The sequence below is a fragment of the Lactuca saligna genome, chromosome 1, assembly GCF_052625555.1.
Source record: "Lactuca saligna cultivar CGN05327 chromosome 1, ASM5262555v1, whole genome shotgun sequence".
NCBI classification, from domain to species: Eukaryota; Viridiplantae; Streptophyta; class Magnoliopsida; order Asterales; family Asteraceae; genus Lactuca; species Lactuca saligna.
This window is the reverse complement of record NC_136417.1, coordinates 45,939,220-45,959,467: the sequence shown is the minus strand read 5'-3', so window position 1 is coordinate 45,959,467 and position 20,248 is coordinate 45,939,220. Positions and strand designations below refer to the sequence as shown.

Genomic DNA, 20,248 nt, shown 5'->3' with positions numbered 1-20,248 from the left:
AAGGAGCAAGAGATACAAACTGTTGCAAAATATTGGGCGGATGCGATCAACAACGCCAACACTGTTGCCACCATTCTCAAAGTTCAAGATTGGATGACCATAATGGCTGAAACAATCCAGAAAGCTCAGAATCTTCAAGGTGATGCAGGTCCTTCCAAGCCCCTCCAACTGCTGAAACCCACAGATCCAATGAAGATGGTACAACTATCGAAGTTAGCTCTGGACCAACCTTTGGTCTGGATGATCTGGAAATGACTGACGTAAATTAACCGGCTTAATAAGATGATATTTGATGATGAAGACTCAAGTGGTTCACAACACTACACTTCTAAGCCAAAGGAGAAGAAAAAGAAGAAGAAGCTGTCTGGCACTCACAAGGAATTTTTAAGTCTTCAAGAGAAAGTTGACAAGATCTTAGCCGCAGTCACAACTCCGCAACCAACTGTAGCTACTGGTCCATAGTCTATTGTTGAGCGAATTGAACGATTAGAGACAAGGGAACGACTGGCTACTGATAGAATCTTACTCAAAGTTGAAATGCGTATTCGAGCCCTGGACAACAACAGAACCGCAGACCATAAAGAATTCCTAGCCACTGCTGAACGACTAATTCAAGAAGTCTCTGGAATCAAAACAGAACTTCAATCAACGATTGCGGATCAGGCTATTCAATCCAAGAATCTTGTTGAGGAAACTTAGAATGCTTGTGAATTAACCATTGTAGTGCTTCAATCTACGATCAACAACCTTCGATGTTGTGACATCCCCAATTTCACGGCCATAAAAGACCGTTTTTGTTTATGCTTTGTTTGAAAATCAGAGTAATATTTTTACATAAAAGTGTTGTGGAATTTGTTACCAAAACAAGATATGATAAGAATTTTTCAAAGCATTTCTTTACAGAAATGTATTTTCATTAAATAACAAAATCTCGGGATGTCATGTTCCGTTACAGACCAAAAACATAAATAGTATAAAATAGACCTTACAATAGTTATTTATAACTACTGATCTATAATCCAAAATCTCTCGTCAAGTCCACCAACTTATACTCTTGTGCCATTACCTATAATGCAAAGAAAAATGAGTGGGTCAGGCTTGGGAGCCTGGTAAGCATATAGGGTTTTCAACCCACAATAATATAATTATTATATTCAATCATCAAACAATAAACCCAATTACCTATCTCCATTATTTTCTATATTTCTTAAGGTTTTACCCTAAGAATCGATTGTCCTTCCTTCATTCGTTCCTAAGGATTGACCTAAGGAATTGACACAAAGTCCATTACTGCCTGAGGTTCATCTACACAGTACTAAATCAATAGCTACCAAGGTTCATCTACACAGTACTAAATCCATAGCTACCATCGTTCATTTACACAGTACTAAATTCATAGCTACCAAGGTTCATCTACACTGTACTAAATCCATAGCTACCATCATTTTATTATGAGGCACTAAATCCATAACTGTCCGGGTTTTTAGAGTACACCAGTGAACATCAAATCCATAACACATATAAGTTGCGAGCTTGCTAGTGTTCCACTAGACTGTCTACAATAGTCCGTGGTTGTCATCCCTACTCTGCTGAATGATGGGGGCCATCGTTTGGGTAAAGGTTTCACTCATTTTTTGTAACGCCCGTAGATCTGGGCTAGTCAATTTAGAGACGATAAGCATCAAAAATGAATTTTTATGGAAGATTATTTAGAAGGATTAATCTTAACCAAGTTGTAGTATATGTCACAAGGTTTCCGTGCATATAAAGAACGCCAAAATCCAAGTTATAACGAAGAAGTTATGACCTGTCGAAGTTTCGCGACAGAACCGGCACGACACAACGTAACATAAATAGTGAATTTACGTTAGAGCGATATTTATCCAAAACAATCTAAATGAGAATTGAAGATCTCATCGATAGTAGTCCAACGATAAAAAGACAGACGAAAACGGAGTTCAGATGAAGGAGTTATGAGTTTATAACGGAGTTTTCCTGTCCCGACCTACTAAAAATAATATATAAGTAATATAATTATAATATATTAAAAATAAAGTCAAAATTAGCCAATGGAGTCTAAACGAGAGTTGTAGAGCATAATCTCACCTTCGCGTTGATATAAAGAACGTCGAAAAAGGAGATCGTATGCGAAAGTTATGAATTTATGATGTTCGGGGCGCAAAACCCCAAAACTGTCAGAGACCACGACGTGGCAAGCAGTGCCACGACGTGGCAAGTCTCCTGACACCTTCGAGAGTCCCCCAGATGCAACTTATGATGACGCATGCAATGATGACCAAGCCCACGACGTGGCAAAAGGTTCCACGACGTGGAAAGGGCCAGTTTTGCCCTATAAATAGGTTTGAAGGGCCAACCGAGTTTGGTTGCTCATTCTCTCATCTCTTTCCCATATTACATCGATTTACGTGCAAAGAAGTACCCCCAAACCCCGGTATCAACCCCGAGACCCGAAGCCCGAAGATCCCGAGAAGAAAAGAGTTTCCGAGCCGAAGCTCTTCCTGCGAGAAACTAGGTGTGTGAATTGACCCCAGTTTCACCGAAGAATATCTACTTGAAGAGCCGTAGTGCTGTCCAATCATCTTCTGATCAAGTGAGTCTTACACATAGATATGAAGTAATTTATAAAATACGTGCAATGTGTATATATAGTTGTTTATATGTGTAAGTGTGTGGTCACTTTCTTCTAACACATAAATATTAAGTATTTGCTATGAAATATGTGCTATGTGTATAATATAAAGTTGTTTATATGTGTGAGTGTGTGGTTACTTTCTTCTAACGTATAGATATGAAGTAATTGCTAAGAAATACGTATTATGTGTTTATACATTGTTTGCTTATTTGATATGAGTGTGGAATGGACGTTTTATATAGTTTTTAAATGAGTTCAACTGTATATGTATTTTATATCTGCGAATATGTTGGGTAGAACATGGGTAGATGAGATAGTTGGTATGTGATAAAATGAGGAGGTATGAAAGATGCGCCAAATAGAGATGTCATAATACTAGCAGATGCGCTTAAGAATAATATTGGTAGATGCACCAAATAGAGATGTCATAATACTAGCAGATGCGCTTAAGAATAATATTGGTAGACGCACCAAATAGAATACTAGCAGATGCGCTTATAGGATAATCCTGACAGATGCGCTTATAGGATAAGGTCGGCAGATGCGCCTAATAGTGAATGTCATAATCCTGGCAGAGGCGCTTAAATGATAAAGTTGGTAGATGCACCTTAAATAACAATGGAATTTGTGTCTATTCCTTAAAGTCAATTTTTAGGAATGAATGAATAAAGGATAGGTGATTCTTAGGGTAAAACCTTAAGAAATAAAGAAGATAATGAGGATGGGTAATTGGGTTGATTGTTTGATGATTAAATATAGTAATTATATTATTGTGGGTTGAAAACCCTATATGCTCACTAAGCTCCCAAGCCTGACCCACTCAGTTTAATTGTATCACAGGTATCGATACGAAGCTGCTTTGCACTGAGAGATTAAAGGAGATGTAAATCACTAGAGTAAATGAATGTATGTTCTGTTTATGCTTATGTGTCTGTATCGGAACATGACATCCCGAGGTTTTATTATTTAATGAAAATACATTCTCTTTGAGAAATTTTTTGATAAGTTTTTATCATATCTTGTTTTGGGAACAAATTCCGCAACCGTTTTCTTTAAATGATTACTATGATTTATAAAACAAAGCATAAACAAATCGGTCTTTTCTAACCGAGAAATTGGGGATGTCACAGTTGGTATCAGAGCATTAGTTTAAGCGAACTAGGAATTTGTAGGAAATTTCTAGACTTAAACTTAGAATGCTAAGTAATGATTGTGAGGAATGTGTCTAAAATATGTTAGGTAATACACCTAAATTGACACAAGCACTAGTTTATTTTAGGAATGATGCCTAAAATGCTTTTACGTGCTAAATGTTTTGTGTGATAGCTATATTGGTGCTATTATTTGTTCGGATCTATGGTCTGTTGCCGACCGGATCTGGAAACCTTATGTGTTTAGGATTCTAAGCGTATGGCTACAATATTAGAACTAGCATATAAACATTTATGAGTGATAAGGACGATTTGAATATCTATCGTGAATGAGGATCTAATTTCAACTTATTCGGTGTGTAGATCAAAAATGGTGAGAACAAGAAGTGGAGTTGGAAATGCTGATGAAAACAGGAATCAACCACCAGCGATTGAGCAAATACCTGTCGTAGCAACATCACCTGAGCCGATAACAATGGCTGGTGTACAATTGATGATTCAAACGATGTTGGATCGTCAAATGGAGGAGACTAGGCGGTTGCTTCAACAAAATCGTGAAGAATTGTCAATTTGTGTGGAATAGCCTGAATTAAATGAAGGGCACTCGGAAGGTGGAAACTTCAGTGGGTCTGTTGGTCAAGCCAACCCACCGATAGTTAGGCAACACAACCATGATGGAAGGAATGATGGAATGGGATGCAAGTACAAGGACTTTCTAACTTGCAAACCATCGACCTTCCATGGAAAGGAGGATCCGATTGGAGTTATGGATTGGATCTCAGAAATGGAATTAGACTTCATGACTTGTGGCTGCAGAGGCAAGTTGCAGACTATCTATGCAGTATGTCAGTTTCGAGGTGGAGCCGTTCGATGGTGGAACACTCTAGGGAAGATCCTAAGCCTTAATGAGCCACTGCAACTGACCTGGGCAGAGTTCTTGGTGCAATTCAAGCGCAAGTTCTGCTCGGCCCAAAACCTGCTAGAGTTGGTGAACAAATTTTTGATATTGAAGAAAGGCAGCATGTCAATGGATGAATACACTAATGCCTTCACAGAAAAGATGGAGTTTGCTTTGCGCATCGTCCCAGACGAACTGACAAAAGTCAACTGGTACGCAAAGGGACTCCCTTGGGAGTATGCGGTGCCAGTGCGTCAGGCACCTACTCTAGAGGCAGCTATTTGGGCTGCCAAGTCTGTTGAGAATATGATCAAGGGGAGGACTGACAGTAAGGTTGAAGTTGGCGAGAAGAGAAAGTTAGAAGGAACTTCAGGTTCTAATGAGAAAAGAAAATTCTCGAAGTATGGAGGAGGAGGAAGGGATGAGGCAAGGTGGTGCGATAAGTGCAAGAAGAAGCACTCAGGAAAATGTGGCGTGGAGGTGACATGTTTCAAGTGTGGAAAGCATGCGCACTACGCCGATAAATGTATTTTCATCAAAAAGGTGTGTTACGAATGTAACGAAGAAGGGCACTTCAAGCAAGACTGCCCAAGGAAAAATCAAGCAGCAAGGCTAGAGGCGCCGCCAAAGCTAAAGGCAAGAGCCTTTCAAATGATCCTTGATAAAGTAAATGGCAATGCAAGGAATCAGGAATAAAGATCTCATATCTAAGGATCAAGTTATAAAGTAGTGATATGAAAAGTATCATGTATGTAGCCTATTAGAGGCATAGTATAGGGTGAACTTGAACTTTTGTGTAATCGTTTCAAGGAATTAATATAAACCCTAGTTTTGCTAACTGATGTGTTGAATGGTTGTCTGATTTTCTTGTATGGTGACTTGGTCGACTGCGGGACAATACTTGGGACGAGTATGAGTAGGTGTGAAAGGTAGTAGATGCATATACTACTGGAAGCATAGGACTCGCACTTGGATCAGGGAAAGTCACAAGGTTACCAAGAAGCTAGTAATTGATTATGTTTTGTTCAAGTGTGTTATTACCCTTATTTCGGTAGTGACTAGTAAGATGGTTCTTGTTCCGACCCTAGTGGTCATATTTAAATTTGAGTTCGACTACGAGGAGTTTGTTACGTGGTTCATGGAACCAAGTTCGATGTAACATCTGACCTAAGTCAAAAGATTGAAATCAATGCGATCGATAGCATCGCACTCGTTATTAGGAAGCTTGTAGCTAGAAATGCTACATGTAAAAATGTGATTATATCATGTTAGAATATGAAAGAAGGTATGTTCCATTCTGGAATTTGACTCTAAGAGACTTTAGTCTAAGCGTTGCATCATACGATGAGAGGTCATTAGAACACGACCCATCGGTTTGTTACAATAGATAAATGAAAGTATTTATCCTGAGAAGAAGAAGGAGTCCACAATAAGGACTTATTTTGTAACTTGGAAGTTATGACTGAAAGTACAACATAGTACGATAAGCAGATGCAAGATTGGGCATCGTCTGCGGTCAAGAAATCCATAGAGTTAAATACTCTATCGAGGAAACATAGAAGCTACGGTTCGAAACTCTTTTCTTCTCGGGATATCTTCTCAAAACTGGGCTTCACACGGGCAGAGTTTCGGCTCAAAACTCTTTTCTTCTCGGGATCTTCGGGGCTTCGGGACTCGCTTCGGGTGTCGGTATAATACCGGGGCTTCGGGGGTATTTCTTGAACGTAAAACGAGGTAAAACGGGAGAGAGAAAAGAAAATTGGCAACCAAACTCGGCTGCCTTCATGTTCTATTTATAGTGCTGAAGTCTGCCGTGAACGCAGGGCGTTCCCCGAATGCTGGGCGTTCCCCAAACATTGGGCGTTCCCTTCGAACGCGGTGCATAGGAGTGGGGTTCCGATCATATCCCTTATCTGATAAGTCAGTATCGACGTGGCCACTCCGGAGCCAAGTATTGAACGCAATGCGTTCCCCAATTGAACGTGGGGCGTTCCCCCTTTGGGATGTGTGCCTCGAACTTCAGAAAATCATAACTCTTGCATACAATCTCCGTTTTCGACGTTCTTTATATCCACGCGTAGGTGAGATTATGCTCTACAACTCTCGTTTAGACTCCGTCGGCCAATTTTGAATTTATTTTTATTATATTATTTTTAGTTGGCCGGGACAGGAAAACTCCTTTAGAAATTCATAACTTCTTCATCTGACGTCTGTTTTCATCCGTCTTTTACCATTTCACTACTATCAAAGAGATATTCGATTCTTGAGTAGATTGTTTCGGCTAGAAATCACTCGTCTTAAATCCGAACTTCGGGTTGCATACTACTAAGTCGAAACTTCGAAAAATCATAACTTCCTTATACGAAGTCAGATTTAGACGTTCTTTTTATGCACGCTATCAGTTTAACGTATTCTACGATTTTCGTTTAGATCACTAAGGCTAAATATGCTCTAACATAAATTCACTATTTACATCGCACTGTGTCATGTCGGTTCTGTCGCGAAACTTTGACATGTCATAAATTCTTCGTTATAAATCGGATTTCGGCGTTCTTTATATGCACGGAAACCTTGTGACATATACTACAACTTGGTTATGATTATTTATTCTAAACAATCATCTATCAAAAAGTCATTTTTAATGCTTATCGTCTCTAAATTGACTAGCCCAAATATACAGACGTTATAGACGCTCCCTGACCGTAAGCTTCCATGGTCAATAACTTTTAAAGCTCACAAAAGACATCCATCAACTTCTGTTCAACACAAAGATCCCTGATAATCAACAACTCTCGTTATAAGGAAGTTTTTATTTATTTTATTTTATTTATTTATTTATTTTTAACTAAACTTCAATTGCTAGCCATTTTTACCAAAACCAATGCATTGAACGTTAAAAGTTGATAGATAGACCAAAATTAATCACACACAGACACACAAATTTTGTGTGGCTCTACCTGTATGTGTGACTGTGTATTTGAGTTTGTGTGTAGGAAATGGAATATATATGTAATTATGGGGGTGTGTGTAAAATGAAGTGTGTATTTGACTGTGGGAGTGTGTGTATGTATATGAAATTTTATATGTGTATGCATGTTTTTATTGAAGGAAAAAATTAATAGAAAGCTAAAATGAGAGCTCATATTGAAAACGAAATTGAATACCGATGGCAGCCTTTCAGCCTACTATTAAAAATGCAATAACATTTTCCCTAGAGCTACAGTTTTCACAGCTTTTGGGTTGGTTTATATTTGGACTAAAGGCAATATACATCCCTACATTGGCAGATGCTATTATTCAAGTTTTCGATAGATTGAGCCATGAAACAAGTGGTAAGGAACATAAGTAGTGGCATCTCTTCAAAAAAAGGCAACAACATTGTCAACCCAAGTAATGGTGCTGCAGGTATACATCATATGTTTTTTTAGAGCTTTGTATTGTATTTGGTTGTCTCTGAAATTAAAATTTTTAATAGGATAAATTTGAATAGGTAAGAATAAATAGGTAATTAGTTTGACTAATGAGACTATCATTTGAAAATTCCAAATTTTAGTCATTTGAAAATACCAAAATTTATGATAAGTCGATATTTAATATATATATATATATATATATATATATATATATATATATATATATATATATATATATATATATATATATATATATATTCTCTGAATTTGGTTTTAAAATACATATTGGTTTGTAGACTATTACCATTTAAGGGTTTGAGCTGCAACTGAGTTTAGCTATAAGCTTATCAATCACTTTGTCATACATTTTGGGAATACCTATTGTCTACAATGTAAGGTTTTGAAATTATATTCATGTACTATAAAAAACACCTTTTTTCTTTATTGATGACTATGTGTTTTAATTCTTATATACCGATTTGCTTTATTTACAATGTGTTTGTATTTGTTTATATGACAAAAAGGCTTTATCATCTATTGATTTCCACCTGTCCATTCCTTCCTCCATCCAAGCTTTATCAACTTTTTTTTATATTTCTATTTTTTTGCCTCCTCATTCTCTGTGATTTTTTAGATGACGATAGGAAAATTTAATCTTTTAGCTGAACAGGTATTTAATAAATCTATTTTCTTTTTTCATTTTCTTTAGGAACAGCTCCCTTTTTGTCCCCACTTTTATATTCCTTTTTTATGTAGATTTAACCCTTTTTTTTCTTATCATTATTTTTTCTTTTGATTCAAATTAGTACTAACGTATTATTGAAAATTACTACTCAGGGAAATTTGGAGAAAACATATCAGAACCAACTTTATAGGTGTTAAAAGCCAAGCTTATACCCAGATCTGGAATGTTGTCGTAGGGTATATGAAGGTTAAGGGTATTTTGGTCATAAATACGTATAACAAGAAAAAATTAATTCATGAATTATTTGATATAACTTAAATTTAATTTGATTATAATGTTAAACTTTTATTTTAATTTTATTATAGCATTTTAGTTTCATTTTTTCTCGGTTATAGCAATCAACTTTAATGTTATTGTTAACTATAGAATTTCGTTTTCTTATTTTTTAATTATAGCATTTAACTTTCATTCTAATATCAATTACAAAGTTTTAATTTTATTTTTCTATTCAAGAATTCAACATTTATATTAATGTATATCACTTTACTTTCATTTTTCTTATTATCACATTCAAATGTGATGGAATGTCGACTATAACATTTGACTTTCAATAATTTTCAATTATAACATTCAATTTTCAAGTTGGTGTAAGTTATAACATTTACTTTCATCTTAATAAGATAATTATACCATTTATATGAAAATTATAGTATTTTTTAGATTGCTTTAGGAAATTTGGTTTTGAGTGTGAAGTTCAGAATTAATACTCTTAAAACTCATTTAGTTTTTATTATAAAAGTAATTATGTTGTTCATTCTTGAGAGAAATGTGTTTGTTTAAAATTGCTGAAAATTTTCACAATATGCTTTCTGGTTTGTTGTTTGGATATGATAGTTGATAGGAATTGTGGGGAATAATTTATTGTCGGTTTTAAATTTGACTTTGGAGGCCTTACATTACAAGATACAAGGTTAACAAAATTTGTATGTGTAAAAGGCTTTCTATTTTAACTGGTAAGAATTTATTATATTTGTTAAATATAAGGAAAACCAATATGGATAAACAAAAGAGGTTTACATTTAAATGAAAGCAGTATAGAATTTCAAAACAATAAATGTTAAAATTAATAAACATAAGGAGTTTACATTTACATGAGAGCAGTATAGAATTTTTTAAATTTATTGTGTTTTGATAATTTATTTTTATTACATTTTTTTTATATTAAAATTTTCGTATATCAATGTCATTTGCATGACGGATTGTCTTTTTTTTTTTTTTTTTTTTTTTTTTTTTTTACATTTTATAAAGTCCAACGGGTCATGCATTCTACCGCCATATCTCCTAGATCCACAAATATTGTTTTCAAAAGAATTGGTTTTGCCATCCAGAAAGGGCTAGCGGTACAGCTTGTTGCCTGTTTGCTTTTAATCGATATGTATTGAACCAATCTTTATATTTAATAAAATTTTAATAAAAATTTGATGTTTTATAATTATTTTTAATCATCAATATTTTTTTTTATCACCCGTGGTTTTCACAAGTTTTAACCTAGTTAATAAATATATTACATGTACCGAGGCAAAAGAAGTAAACATAAAAAAACAAATAATTAAATAACGAATCGAAGGTTTGTCCAAAAAAAATTCATTATCATTTTCCTTATCCTTATATTCTTATTTATTAAGGTGAAATATTTTACTTTACGAAATTCTAAAATTAACATCCTTAAAACTGAAAATAATACGTTTTAAAACCGAGGTAACCGACCCAATACTTTACATGATAAACATTAACAGCAGGTGACGTAAAATAGAAAAATATTGCAACTCAACTCATAAAGGATGGTGTAGAATATTTATTCCAAACAAAAATTCTATCAGAATATATTCTATTTCGTGAGGTGTGAAGGCTCAATTGGAGAAGATGATGATATTGTTACTGGAGTCAACAGTTTCGCGTTTTTGACCTTTAGCACGCTGGTCAGAACTGCCAGCGGCGTTACATCTCCGACCACCGTCACCTTCTTGGCCGCAAATTCAATTTTGAACGAAGTTACCCCTGAAATATATGAATTTTTCTTTAAGAAAATGAAAAAGAAGAAGATGTCGTTATATTTTATCAATAATAAGTATATATAATACCTTCGATTTTGGAGATATGTTTCTTCATTTTTCTTTCGCAACCCCTGCAGTGCAGTGAGACCTCCAAGACAACTACCTGATCGGAAGAGGAAGATGGTGGTGAAGATAGCTTATGGACGGAAGAGGGTGTTGGTTGATCAAGGTGTTTCTTGTCTGAAGCTTTGCGATTATGAAGCTTTAGCGATTCATGAGGTGGTGGCGGAGACAACGGTGGTTTAGGAGGAGAAGAAGTCGGTGAATCATCATCAAGGTTAAGAAAGCTAAGAGCTTCATAAGGTGGCGGCGACGGTGGTGGTTGTTGTGTAGGTGGAGGAGAGCAGAGTAAATCATCGTCTTTCTTCAAAGATTTTCTGTATTGATCAAATTTGAGTGGTTCAAGTGGCGGTGATGGTGGTGGCGGTAGAACCTCGTGAAAGTCCGATGAGAAATTAAACGTGGGTCTGTCACTCAACAAGCACCTTGAAGAACTTGCTGAGCTGATAGAATCACCATTACCATAAGCAAACGCAATACTCTTTCTTTTCTGATCACCGGCTTCCGCATCTGGCTTCAGGTTTTGGTGGTGGTTGTCCACGGTGGTGGAGGCGGGACTAGAAGGAAAGATACGTCCTTGACCGAGTCTTTTTTCATCTCTAATGATGGGGTTGTGACGGTCTATTGCTCGGCCGCTGCCACCATAGGCGATGGAGGAGGAAGGTTCTTCAAGAACAATGGAATCCATCATAATATGGGTGGTGAATTGAAGCTTGAGAAGGACAGAATATATGAAACACCTTTCATTAGTGTCCTAGCTTTTATGAATAATTGGTCTAAGAATAAATGAAGGGGTTAAATGTCGTCCTACGAACTTTAGTTTCAATCCTAGTCGATGTAAAAGGTCATCCATATCTATATATTACTATCTTTTCCAAAATTATTGTCACAAATAAGAACGTAAAAAAACATTAATTACTATTAATTTTATTAAATATAATAGTAATTAATTTTATTAAATATAATGATAATTATATTATTTTATTAAATATAATTATAATTATATTATTTTGTTGTATTTTTTTTTGTTGTATTTAACTTCATAATAAGTTAACTAATAATAAATATTTTTAGAAACAAACTATTATTTTGAGAAAAAAAAACATAAACTATTATTATTATTATTATTATGGATTAAATAATTTTTGTTTTTAAATCCAAAAACTCATTCACCTCACAATCCACCTCCGCATCTACCTACCAATTCTAAACAACCTCACACCACCGCCTTTTTATATTCGGAAGGATGAGTGGTGGTGACGGGTAAAATATAATTTGGTAATCTTTAATATTTCCATTTGAAAAACATTTCATTCAATAGAAGAAAAGTTGGATTTTTTAGGAATCCAATTCCTTTTTAAATATGAATCAAATATAGGAAAATGTTTGGAATTATATTTCAATTCCTTCTAATTTCCAAGGATTCTAACGAACAAAACACTAGCTTAGGATATTATAAATATCTAAATTAGCTATAATGTAGAGAAGGAAAGAAATAAAGAAAATATCAAAAGCCCTCAACATGACTTAATTAATGGATGTAAATAATCACGAGTTAAATGTGGGGAACAAAAGCAAAATGAAACCATGGTGTAAAAAAGTATCTTTCTGTTTTCTTCCAAAAAAAAAAAACTCATATTTATAAAAAAATTACACTCTATTTAATTTTATTCATTCGATGAAAAAAGTAACATTTCCAGTGTTCTATGCAATGTTTTAAAAATCGATTTTTTAGTTGAACCGGTATGATGAGCAGTTTCCGGTTCAATCGCTAAGTAAACCGGTTTTTATAATTTTCATTTTTTTTCATATTTTCCTACCCATACATACATAAAGAAATCAAGAATTTGATATTCATAAGTGCAAACATTAAAATACACATGAAAACAAGTTGTAGATTAATCTAAATACATTAAAATAACAAATGTTCTAAATAACGTAAGACATGGCTTGATGACAAGGTAAAAGTTAAGCCATGACAAGCCTTAGCGAGCCATAACGTTTTTCAATGCGTGACTATATTATATACTTTAAAATATATAATCATATAATTATTGAATTTTATCAAATATATATATATATATATATATATATATATATATATATATATATATATATATATATATATATATATATATATATATGAAGTTTTTAAAAGTATTATATTAATATCTAATAGAAAAAAGTTAATAAAAACTCATTTATTTTAGGCCCGATAAAAAAAAACAAAGAAAAAAAAAACAAAAAAATCCGTGTCTTGAAAAAAACTCATGTTATAACGTGATAAGGCGCGCATTGACATGTTATTTGGACGTCATGCTTAATAAACCCGCCTTGGATGTTTTTGTAACAGCTACACCATGCCTTGCGTCATAGCATACCTTGGGGTGCGCCATGACGTGCTTTTTAGAACTACGAAAATAACACATAGCCATAATTTTATATCAATCCACATGCATTAAAAAGAAAACGAAAGTCCTAGATGAATAGATTCATCAACAAAACTTCATAACATTTATCACGTGCTTTTATTCTGAAAATTTTTAATAGATGTGAAAAAATCACCAAAGTTTATTATGTAAAATGTTTCAATTCTATGTGTTTTTATTCAATTTAACCGTTTCACCCGGTTTAATTGAACTGATTCAACCGGATTTTTGAAAAACCGACCGGTTCAATCTGGTTAAGAAATAGACATAAACTCGTGATAGTTGAACCGTCCCCTTCCCCGATTTCCGGTCTAACCGGTTCGACCGGCTGGTTCAAACCGGTTTTTAAAACATTGGTATTATGTAAGCATTACATTAAAGGTAAAAAGGAATACAAGTTTGTTACATTTTCTATGGTTTAAATTCTAAAATGATACTTTATTATATTAAATAGTTGAAAAATAAGTTACATTTGTTCATCATTAAAAAAATATAGTGAAAATATGTTGTATTTTAACAATTAACCATCACATCGATACACAAAGATCGAGCCTGACCCTTTCCAAAAAGAAGAAGAAGAAGATCGAGCCCAATCGGGTCTTGCGTTTCATATCTTTACAAGGATTGACTCAAGTTCAAGCAATCTTGTCAAAAAGAAACCAAGTGACCTAAGAAATGTGGTTAGGTGTAGCTAGTGGTTCAATTTGGTTAAGGTTAGGTAGTGTTCATCTTTTTCACATGACTTGTGGGTGAGGGTATCATTAATTCAACTTGTACCATATTGTGATGATGATGTTGTACAATCTGCATTAAGCGAGTCAAGATAAACTCAAATGTTTATGAGTTTGAATAATATGTAAATATCTATCATGCTAATTATATGTTATGTTTAACAAAACAAGCTTGATTGGGATAGCTCGGAGAAGAAATATGTGTTATAAAAGTAAGTTTAATTTGAGTTTGGAATACAAATATTAGAACATCTATACATAAGACTCATAAAACTCGATTAATTTTCAATGCAGCTCCTTAATTATAAAATTTATAAAATTCGAGTATGACTCATTATAAACTAGATTTTTTCTAATTACGTAGTTGTGACAATAAACTCTCACAGATTCCATGAACTTATAAGTCTAACAACATTCTACCTTTTAGGTAGAGGAATAAAGCGTGGAAGGAATTGTATTCCAAAAGAGAAGTAACAAATTCTCATTCATGTTATGCCAAACACACGGAATATAAAAACACTTTCAGTCTTTCACCCTACAAAAGAGAGGAGAAACAAAGCTACTTTCCCCTTCATTCCGATAAATGAGAATTAGATGCCTTGCTACTTTTCTTCATTTTGGCTCTTTTTGTTATAAACTTATAACATCAACTTCTAAATATTAATTTTAAAAGTATGTTTCTTCAAATAAAAATTATATAAATTAGTGCAATTTATACAAAGGGGTTAATTTGAGTCAAAAAAAATATCTATGATAAAAAAAACTAACGCCAACTCCAACCTCAGATCAAGAGGAAGAATGGCGACATTCCTAAAAGAATCATGTAGCTAGATGTATATCACAACTAAAAAGAAACTGTGTAGATACATGGTTTCTGAATATATACATGTTGGTTTCTGATATTCCCTTTTCTTATTTGTCATCATCGCCTTCTATTTCTTTCAAGATTCGATCCCTGAAATCTGATGCCATTAGTGGTAGACCCTCTCTTAGTGTTACTTTGGGCTCCCAATTTAGTAGCTCTTTTGCTTTGCTAATATCGGGTTTTCTTTTTTGAGGATCATCAGCAGTGTTCTCTTTGAATTCAATCGAAGCATTTGCATCAATAGTTTCTTTCACCACCTAAAAAAAGAAAAAGTCTAAAGAGTAAGACAAGAGGCCAAAATGGGCTAGCCCTCTGGTTAAGTTAGAGGAACGAAATGATATATCATACATATTTTTATAGTATATATATGTAACTAACATATTTACTTAGCATTTATAAAACTAAAAAACTAAATAATAAAAATATATATTTTTTGAATAAAATGGGTTATATTATGATTATGCATTCATTCCATGATGGAATGATGATGAAATAATACAAACCTGAGCAAGCTCTAACATGGTGAACTCTCCTGGATTTCCCAAGTTGAAAGGTCCAACATGGTCACCTTCCATGAGAGCCATGAGTCCATCAACCTGAAATCAAAGCAATTGTATAATTTAACAGGAACCAAAAAAGTTGTAGGAATATAAACTTTAAAAATGTTTTTACAAAATAAAAGTATGTGTTTGTATGAAGAAATAGCGTACCAAATCTGAAACGTATTGAAAGCTTCGTGTCTGCTTTCCATCACCATAAACAGTCATGGGTTGTTTGCGAATGGCCTACACAAGATGTTGTCTTACTAAAAAGTATTTTCTAATTATATATGACAACTTGTATAATGTTTTTTTTTTTACCTGTGAAATAAAGTTGCTAACGACACGTCCATCTTCTAGACACATTCGAGGACCATATGTGTTAAAAATTCGTGCAATCCGGACCTGCAAAAATGTGAATTTTCTAGCATAAAGCATAGAAAATTAAAAATGCAAAAAGTTGCTAAATACTATAATACTCTATTTTAAGCATGCTTAACTAAAGTTGTATAGATAGATGACGTTTACAAAAATATTTTAGAAAATGACGAGACACTTGCAGAACGGAAGAAAAAAAAAATAATGACAAAATTGCGAAAAATTAGGACCTAATGGGAAAGTCTTATTTCAAGTTTCTCTATCAAAAATCATTTCTTTCTCAATTAAATCAAAAAAGGTCTCGAGTCATCCAATTAATTAAAAAAGAAACAACCCAAGTGTTGTTTGGGTAAGATTTATGTGCAAAAAAAAAAAAATATCGAAAATTAAACAAACAAAGGGCGAAAAATCATCGGTATGCAACATCACCTCAACACCTTCATTTCGATGATAATCCATTGTTAATGTTTCAGCCGTTCTTTTCCCTTCATCATAGCAACTTCTAACACCTACATTACGTAATCATGAACATTGTAAGTTTGTAACGAATAAAAATGAAAAAATAACATAAGAAGATAATAAAACAAAAAGTCCACCTATTGGATTTACATGTCCCCAATACGCTTCCTTTTGAGGATGCTCAAGAGGGTCTCCATAAACCTCACTAGTGCTTGTAATCAAGAACCTTGCCTTGACTCTTTTGGCAAGTCCAAGCATGTTTAGGGTGCCCATAACATTTGTCTTGTAATCGTACGAGTTAAGGAGACAATTCAAATACTTTAAACTTCAACGGAAACCACATTAAGTCCAACAAGTCATAAATCCATGAAAAAAGTTTCTTTTAATATAAAGTAACACCCCTTCTAACCAAGAGCAATACATGCTTTGACTTCAAAGGTTAAACTTTGAAATGAGTTTAAACATAAACAAATGTAGTGCCGAATTTGTAAAAATAAAACCCAAATCAAAAAATCCAAAAAGTTCTATGTTGAACCTCAAAAGTCCAAGTTAATCTCTTTTTTTGTATCATGCTTAAGGATCTCAACCAATACCCAATTTGACAAAACACCATAAACAAAAAAGGATTACAAAAGTCGATTACAAACACATAATTGACAACTTAGTGCATAGAACATTAGTTTTGTGGATATAATAATGGCTTTGATCATTTCTTTTTCTTGTTTCAAGAAATTTTGTTTAATGGAGAAAGATTAAGAAAAGGATATGATGGTTTTGATAGGATTATACTTGTAATGAACAGGAGAAGCAGGGCAAGCTAAATGATAGATTTGATCAACCTCCAATAAAATGGGTTCAACAACATCATGTCTAATCAATTCAAATCTAGGATTTTCTAAATAGTGCACCACATTTTCTTTTCTACCAGTAAAAAAATTATCAACCACAATCACTTCATCACCTCTAGCCATCAATCTATCTACCAAATGACTACCCACAAACCCTGCTCCACCGGTCACCACCGTCCTTATCCTCCTCCGACCAACACTTACAGGAACCCTTCCTGTTGCCCCATGATTAACAGGGCGACGGTGAGAGGTGGTGCTTTCACGGTGGGAGATTGAAATTGGTCTGGGCATTGAGGGAAAGTCACGGGATTTAATGGTATCCGTTGTGGTAGTGGTTATGGTGGATAACGATGGTTGGAAGATGAAGAAAGTGGAACCGATCCCGATTCCTATGATGATGAAGAGAAATCGTTGTTCTCTGAAGATGTAATTTACGGATCTATGGAGGGATCTTGAAGACGATGGATGTCTAAGCGATCTGGGTGAGTATGGTGGAGTTTGATTATTGGGCATTTCTTCATCTCGTCGTTGATGTTTGTGTAATTGCTTCATGTTGTTCATCATTTTTGTGTTCAAGAAATTGACATGCTTTGGTGCATAGATGAAGAAATGAGGATCATGAGAAAGAAATTAGAATCGGTGTGAAAGATTTTTTGCAATATAGGTTGAATCTTCAAGATTTGCACAAGATTTTTTTTTGAAGCTGGGAGGGGTCTAAATTGTTGGAAAACATTTAGGAAGAAGGGGAATGAAGAAGACGATCTATTTCTGATGGAGTCAAATCTGTTGGAAAACATTCTCCAAATCTATTTTGGTACACTAACGTTAATCTATTCTATTTTATTTTATTAAGGATATTGTTTATTTCTTGAAATTTAAAAGGTATAAAAAAATAAAACATTAAATACAATGGTTTTATGTTAATTTTCCCAATAGAAAACCCAATATGAAAAGAAGATCAGAAATTGATTTGGAATCCCGTATTCCCCCCACACGTTAATTTCATATTTCAAATTAACCACATATATCCCCCTTGGTTACTCAGTTATTCTTCTATAAATAATATACCCATCTCTTATTGTATAGTCACCTCCATCTCCAGAATTACGCAAAGATTTGCAGAGATAACAATGGCTTCAAAGTCGACATACCATAGACGTCGTTTGCAAAGAGATGTTTCAAGAATGACCATTAATGGCTGATACCATTAAAGAACTTAAAGTTGAACTTGAATATATATTCTAATTTTTTTTTTCTAACTTATGATTAATTGTTTATAATGCTTTTGTTTTTCATGTTTACGATATTTTTTATTTACTGAAACTTAAACAAAATATTAACAAATTGTTTCTCTAATACTCTTTGTAAACAGTTACAATATCCTGTGTGATTGTGGTTTGAGTCAATATTCATATAAAGATTTTTTTGAACAGTTTCATGTAGAAGAATTAATCTACTCTCACAGTAAAAACAACACTTTCTCATCCACAATCATTGTAACCGCGTCAAATGTCACGAGAAAGATTGGTGGTGGTTGGATGATGTTTTTCACTGGTATTTACCGAAGGTATCTCAACTCTTGCTACTAGACATCTTTATATCTAAACAAAACATAAGATGTAAGTGAATTTATACTAAATATTTTGGATTTTTTTTTATCAATTTAATTAGTTGATTAAATCTTTTAATCTTATTTTAGGGAGCTTTTACTATAAGGTGGTGACTGATAGGTGCATTTTATGCACCTATTTTGCATGTCATTTTTGTTATTTTATAGCATTCTATTTCATAATTCTTGTATTTAGTTAATTGCATATTTCATTAAGAATGCCTGGTACTTCATCATTTTTTATTTATTTTGCAGATATTATGGAGCATGGAACGTGGAGCTTGGATGCTTGAAGCTTTAGAGTACGAGGAGAAGATGAACTGGTCATTCCATGGCAGAAAACATGAAGATGGAACCCGAGTCATTGTGCATTATTATCATAGCAAAGGACTATGTTTGAAACGCGATTTTTGTCACACAGATACGGGTCGTGTTTGTCCTTTGTCATATTATATTTGAGCAACATGAGTTGTGGTGAAGCTAGATTAAAGATGGAGCCAACAGTGAAGACTTTTGGAATTCTAGCAAAAAGCATGGGCCATGCTAAAAACACATGGTCAAGACAAATGGCCATGCCAAAAACACATGCGCAAAAGGCATGGCCATGCCAAAAACACATGGTTTTATGGAAAGCACGTGAACTTTAATTAAAAACACAAGAACGTCATTTTGAATGGTAGAACGTTTTTTGGAGCAGTTTGGGGCGATCTTGGGTGATTCTAAGAGATTTCTTGGAGTTTTTGAGAAGACCTAATCATTGAAAATACTTTCGATTTCATTTTAGCAAGCATTAAACATTTTAATTTCATCTTTATTCTTGTTTGATTTGTTCTTAGTCATGTGCGGCTAAGAAACCCTAGTTTCTAGTTCTTGTTCAAAACATGTTGATTGTTTGACTTGAAACATATGATTTGATGTTTGATTTGTGATTCTATTATAGTGATTATGTTTTTGTTTAAACTAGAACTCTTAAATTTGATTTATGTTTGATTGGCCACTTTCATGAATTGAATTTTTGTGCAGTTAATTAACTTGTAGGGCACTTAATCGTTCTATAAGGTTAATGATTGGTAACAAACAATAGGTTTTTTTTATTGTAGAACATTTATCACATGTTTTCACACTTCCGAGCGTACGAGAAGAAATGAACATTGTTGGGAAGCTTGTACAAAACTTAATGCAGTTTTTCGATACAATCTAAGAGTGTGTTTAGGTTGAATTAGTAAAGCTAGGTCTAGTCAAAGAGCGTGTTTTGGTTAGATAATTTGGCAAGCGAGAGGTATTAGAGCGTGTTAATATCTTTCAGTACCAACTTAGAATAGCAATCTTGAATTACATAAAGTTATAATCAAGTTGAACAACAACATTGAGAATTAGAATGGGAAACACTTTTACAACTTGTTTACAAATGTATTT

At 33.8% G+C, this 20,248-nt stretch overlaps 2 protein-coding genes and 1 long non-coding RNA gene across 3 annotated transcripts; 1 reads left to right on the top strand and 2 right to left on the bottom strand.

The window, feature by feature from the left end:
- Positions 1-10,525: 10,525 nt before the first annotated feature.
- Positions 10,526-11,801, bottom strand: LOC145035057 (uncharacterized). Its single transcript, XM_078983639.1, has 2 exons — positions 10,942-11,801; positions 10,526-10,858 (listed from the first exon to the last, which is right to left on the bottom strand). The coding sequence occupies exons 1-2, from the start codon at positions 11,663-11,665 to the stop codon at positions 10,689-10,691; spliced, it is 894 nt and encodes a 297-aa protein (XP_078839765.1). The 5' UTR covers positions 11,666-11,801; the 3' UTR covers positions 10,526-10,688.
- Positions 11,802-14,821: 3,020 nt separating this feature from the next.
- On the bottom strand, positions 14,822-17,787 carry LOC145035042 (UDP-glucuronic acid decarboxylase 1-like). The gene is made up of 7 exons (XM_078983618.1): positions 17,143-17,787; positions 16,513-16,660; positions 16,346-16,425; positions 15,860-15,943; positions 15,710-15,784; positions 15,503-15,595; positions 14,822-15,256 (listed from the first exon to the last, which is right to left on the bottom strand). The coding sequence occupies exons 1-7, from the start codon at positions 17,785-17,787 to the stop codon at positions 15,047-15,049; spliced, it is 1,335 nt and encodes a 444-aa protein (XP_078839744.1). The 3' UTR covers positions 14,822-15,046.
- Positions 17,788-17,900: 113 nt separating this feature from the next.
- On the top strand, positions 17,901-19,730 carry LOC145035052 (uncharacterized). The gene is made up of 3 exons (XR_013678295.1): positions 17,901-18,037; positions 18,657-18,790; positions 19,088-19,730. It is a non-coding gene; the product is annotated as an uncharacterized LOC145035052 (long non-coding RNA).
- Positions 19,731-20,248: the final 518 nt, after the last annotated feature.

Excerpts from the sequence above, each read along its gene's own strand:
- LOC145035057 (XM_078983639.1), bottom strand. The coding sequence starts at position 11,665 with ATGATGGATTCCATTGTTCTTGAAGAACCTTCCTCCTCCATCGCCTAT. Across the intron at positions 10,859-10,941 it reads ACATATCTCCAAAATCGAAG|GGGTAACTTCGTTCAAAATT; the intron begins GTATTATATATA and ends CATATATTTCAG.
- LOC145035042 (XM_078983618.1), bottom strand. The coding sequence starts at position 17,787 with ATGATGAACAACATGAAGCAATTACACAAACATCAACGACGAGATGAA. Across the intron at positions 15,944-16,345 it reads ATCGAAATGAAGGTGTTGAG|GTCCGGATTGCACGAATTTT; the intron begins GTGATGTTGCAT and ends ACATTTTTGCAG. Across the intron at positions 15,596-15,709 it reads TTCAATACGTTTCAGATTTG|GTTGATGGACTCATGGCTCT; the intron begins GTACGCTATTTC and ends CTTTGATTTCAG.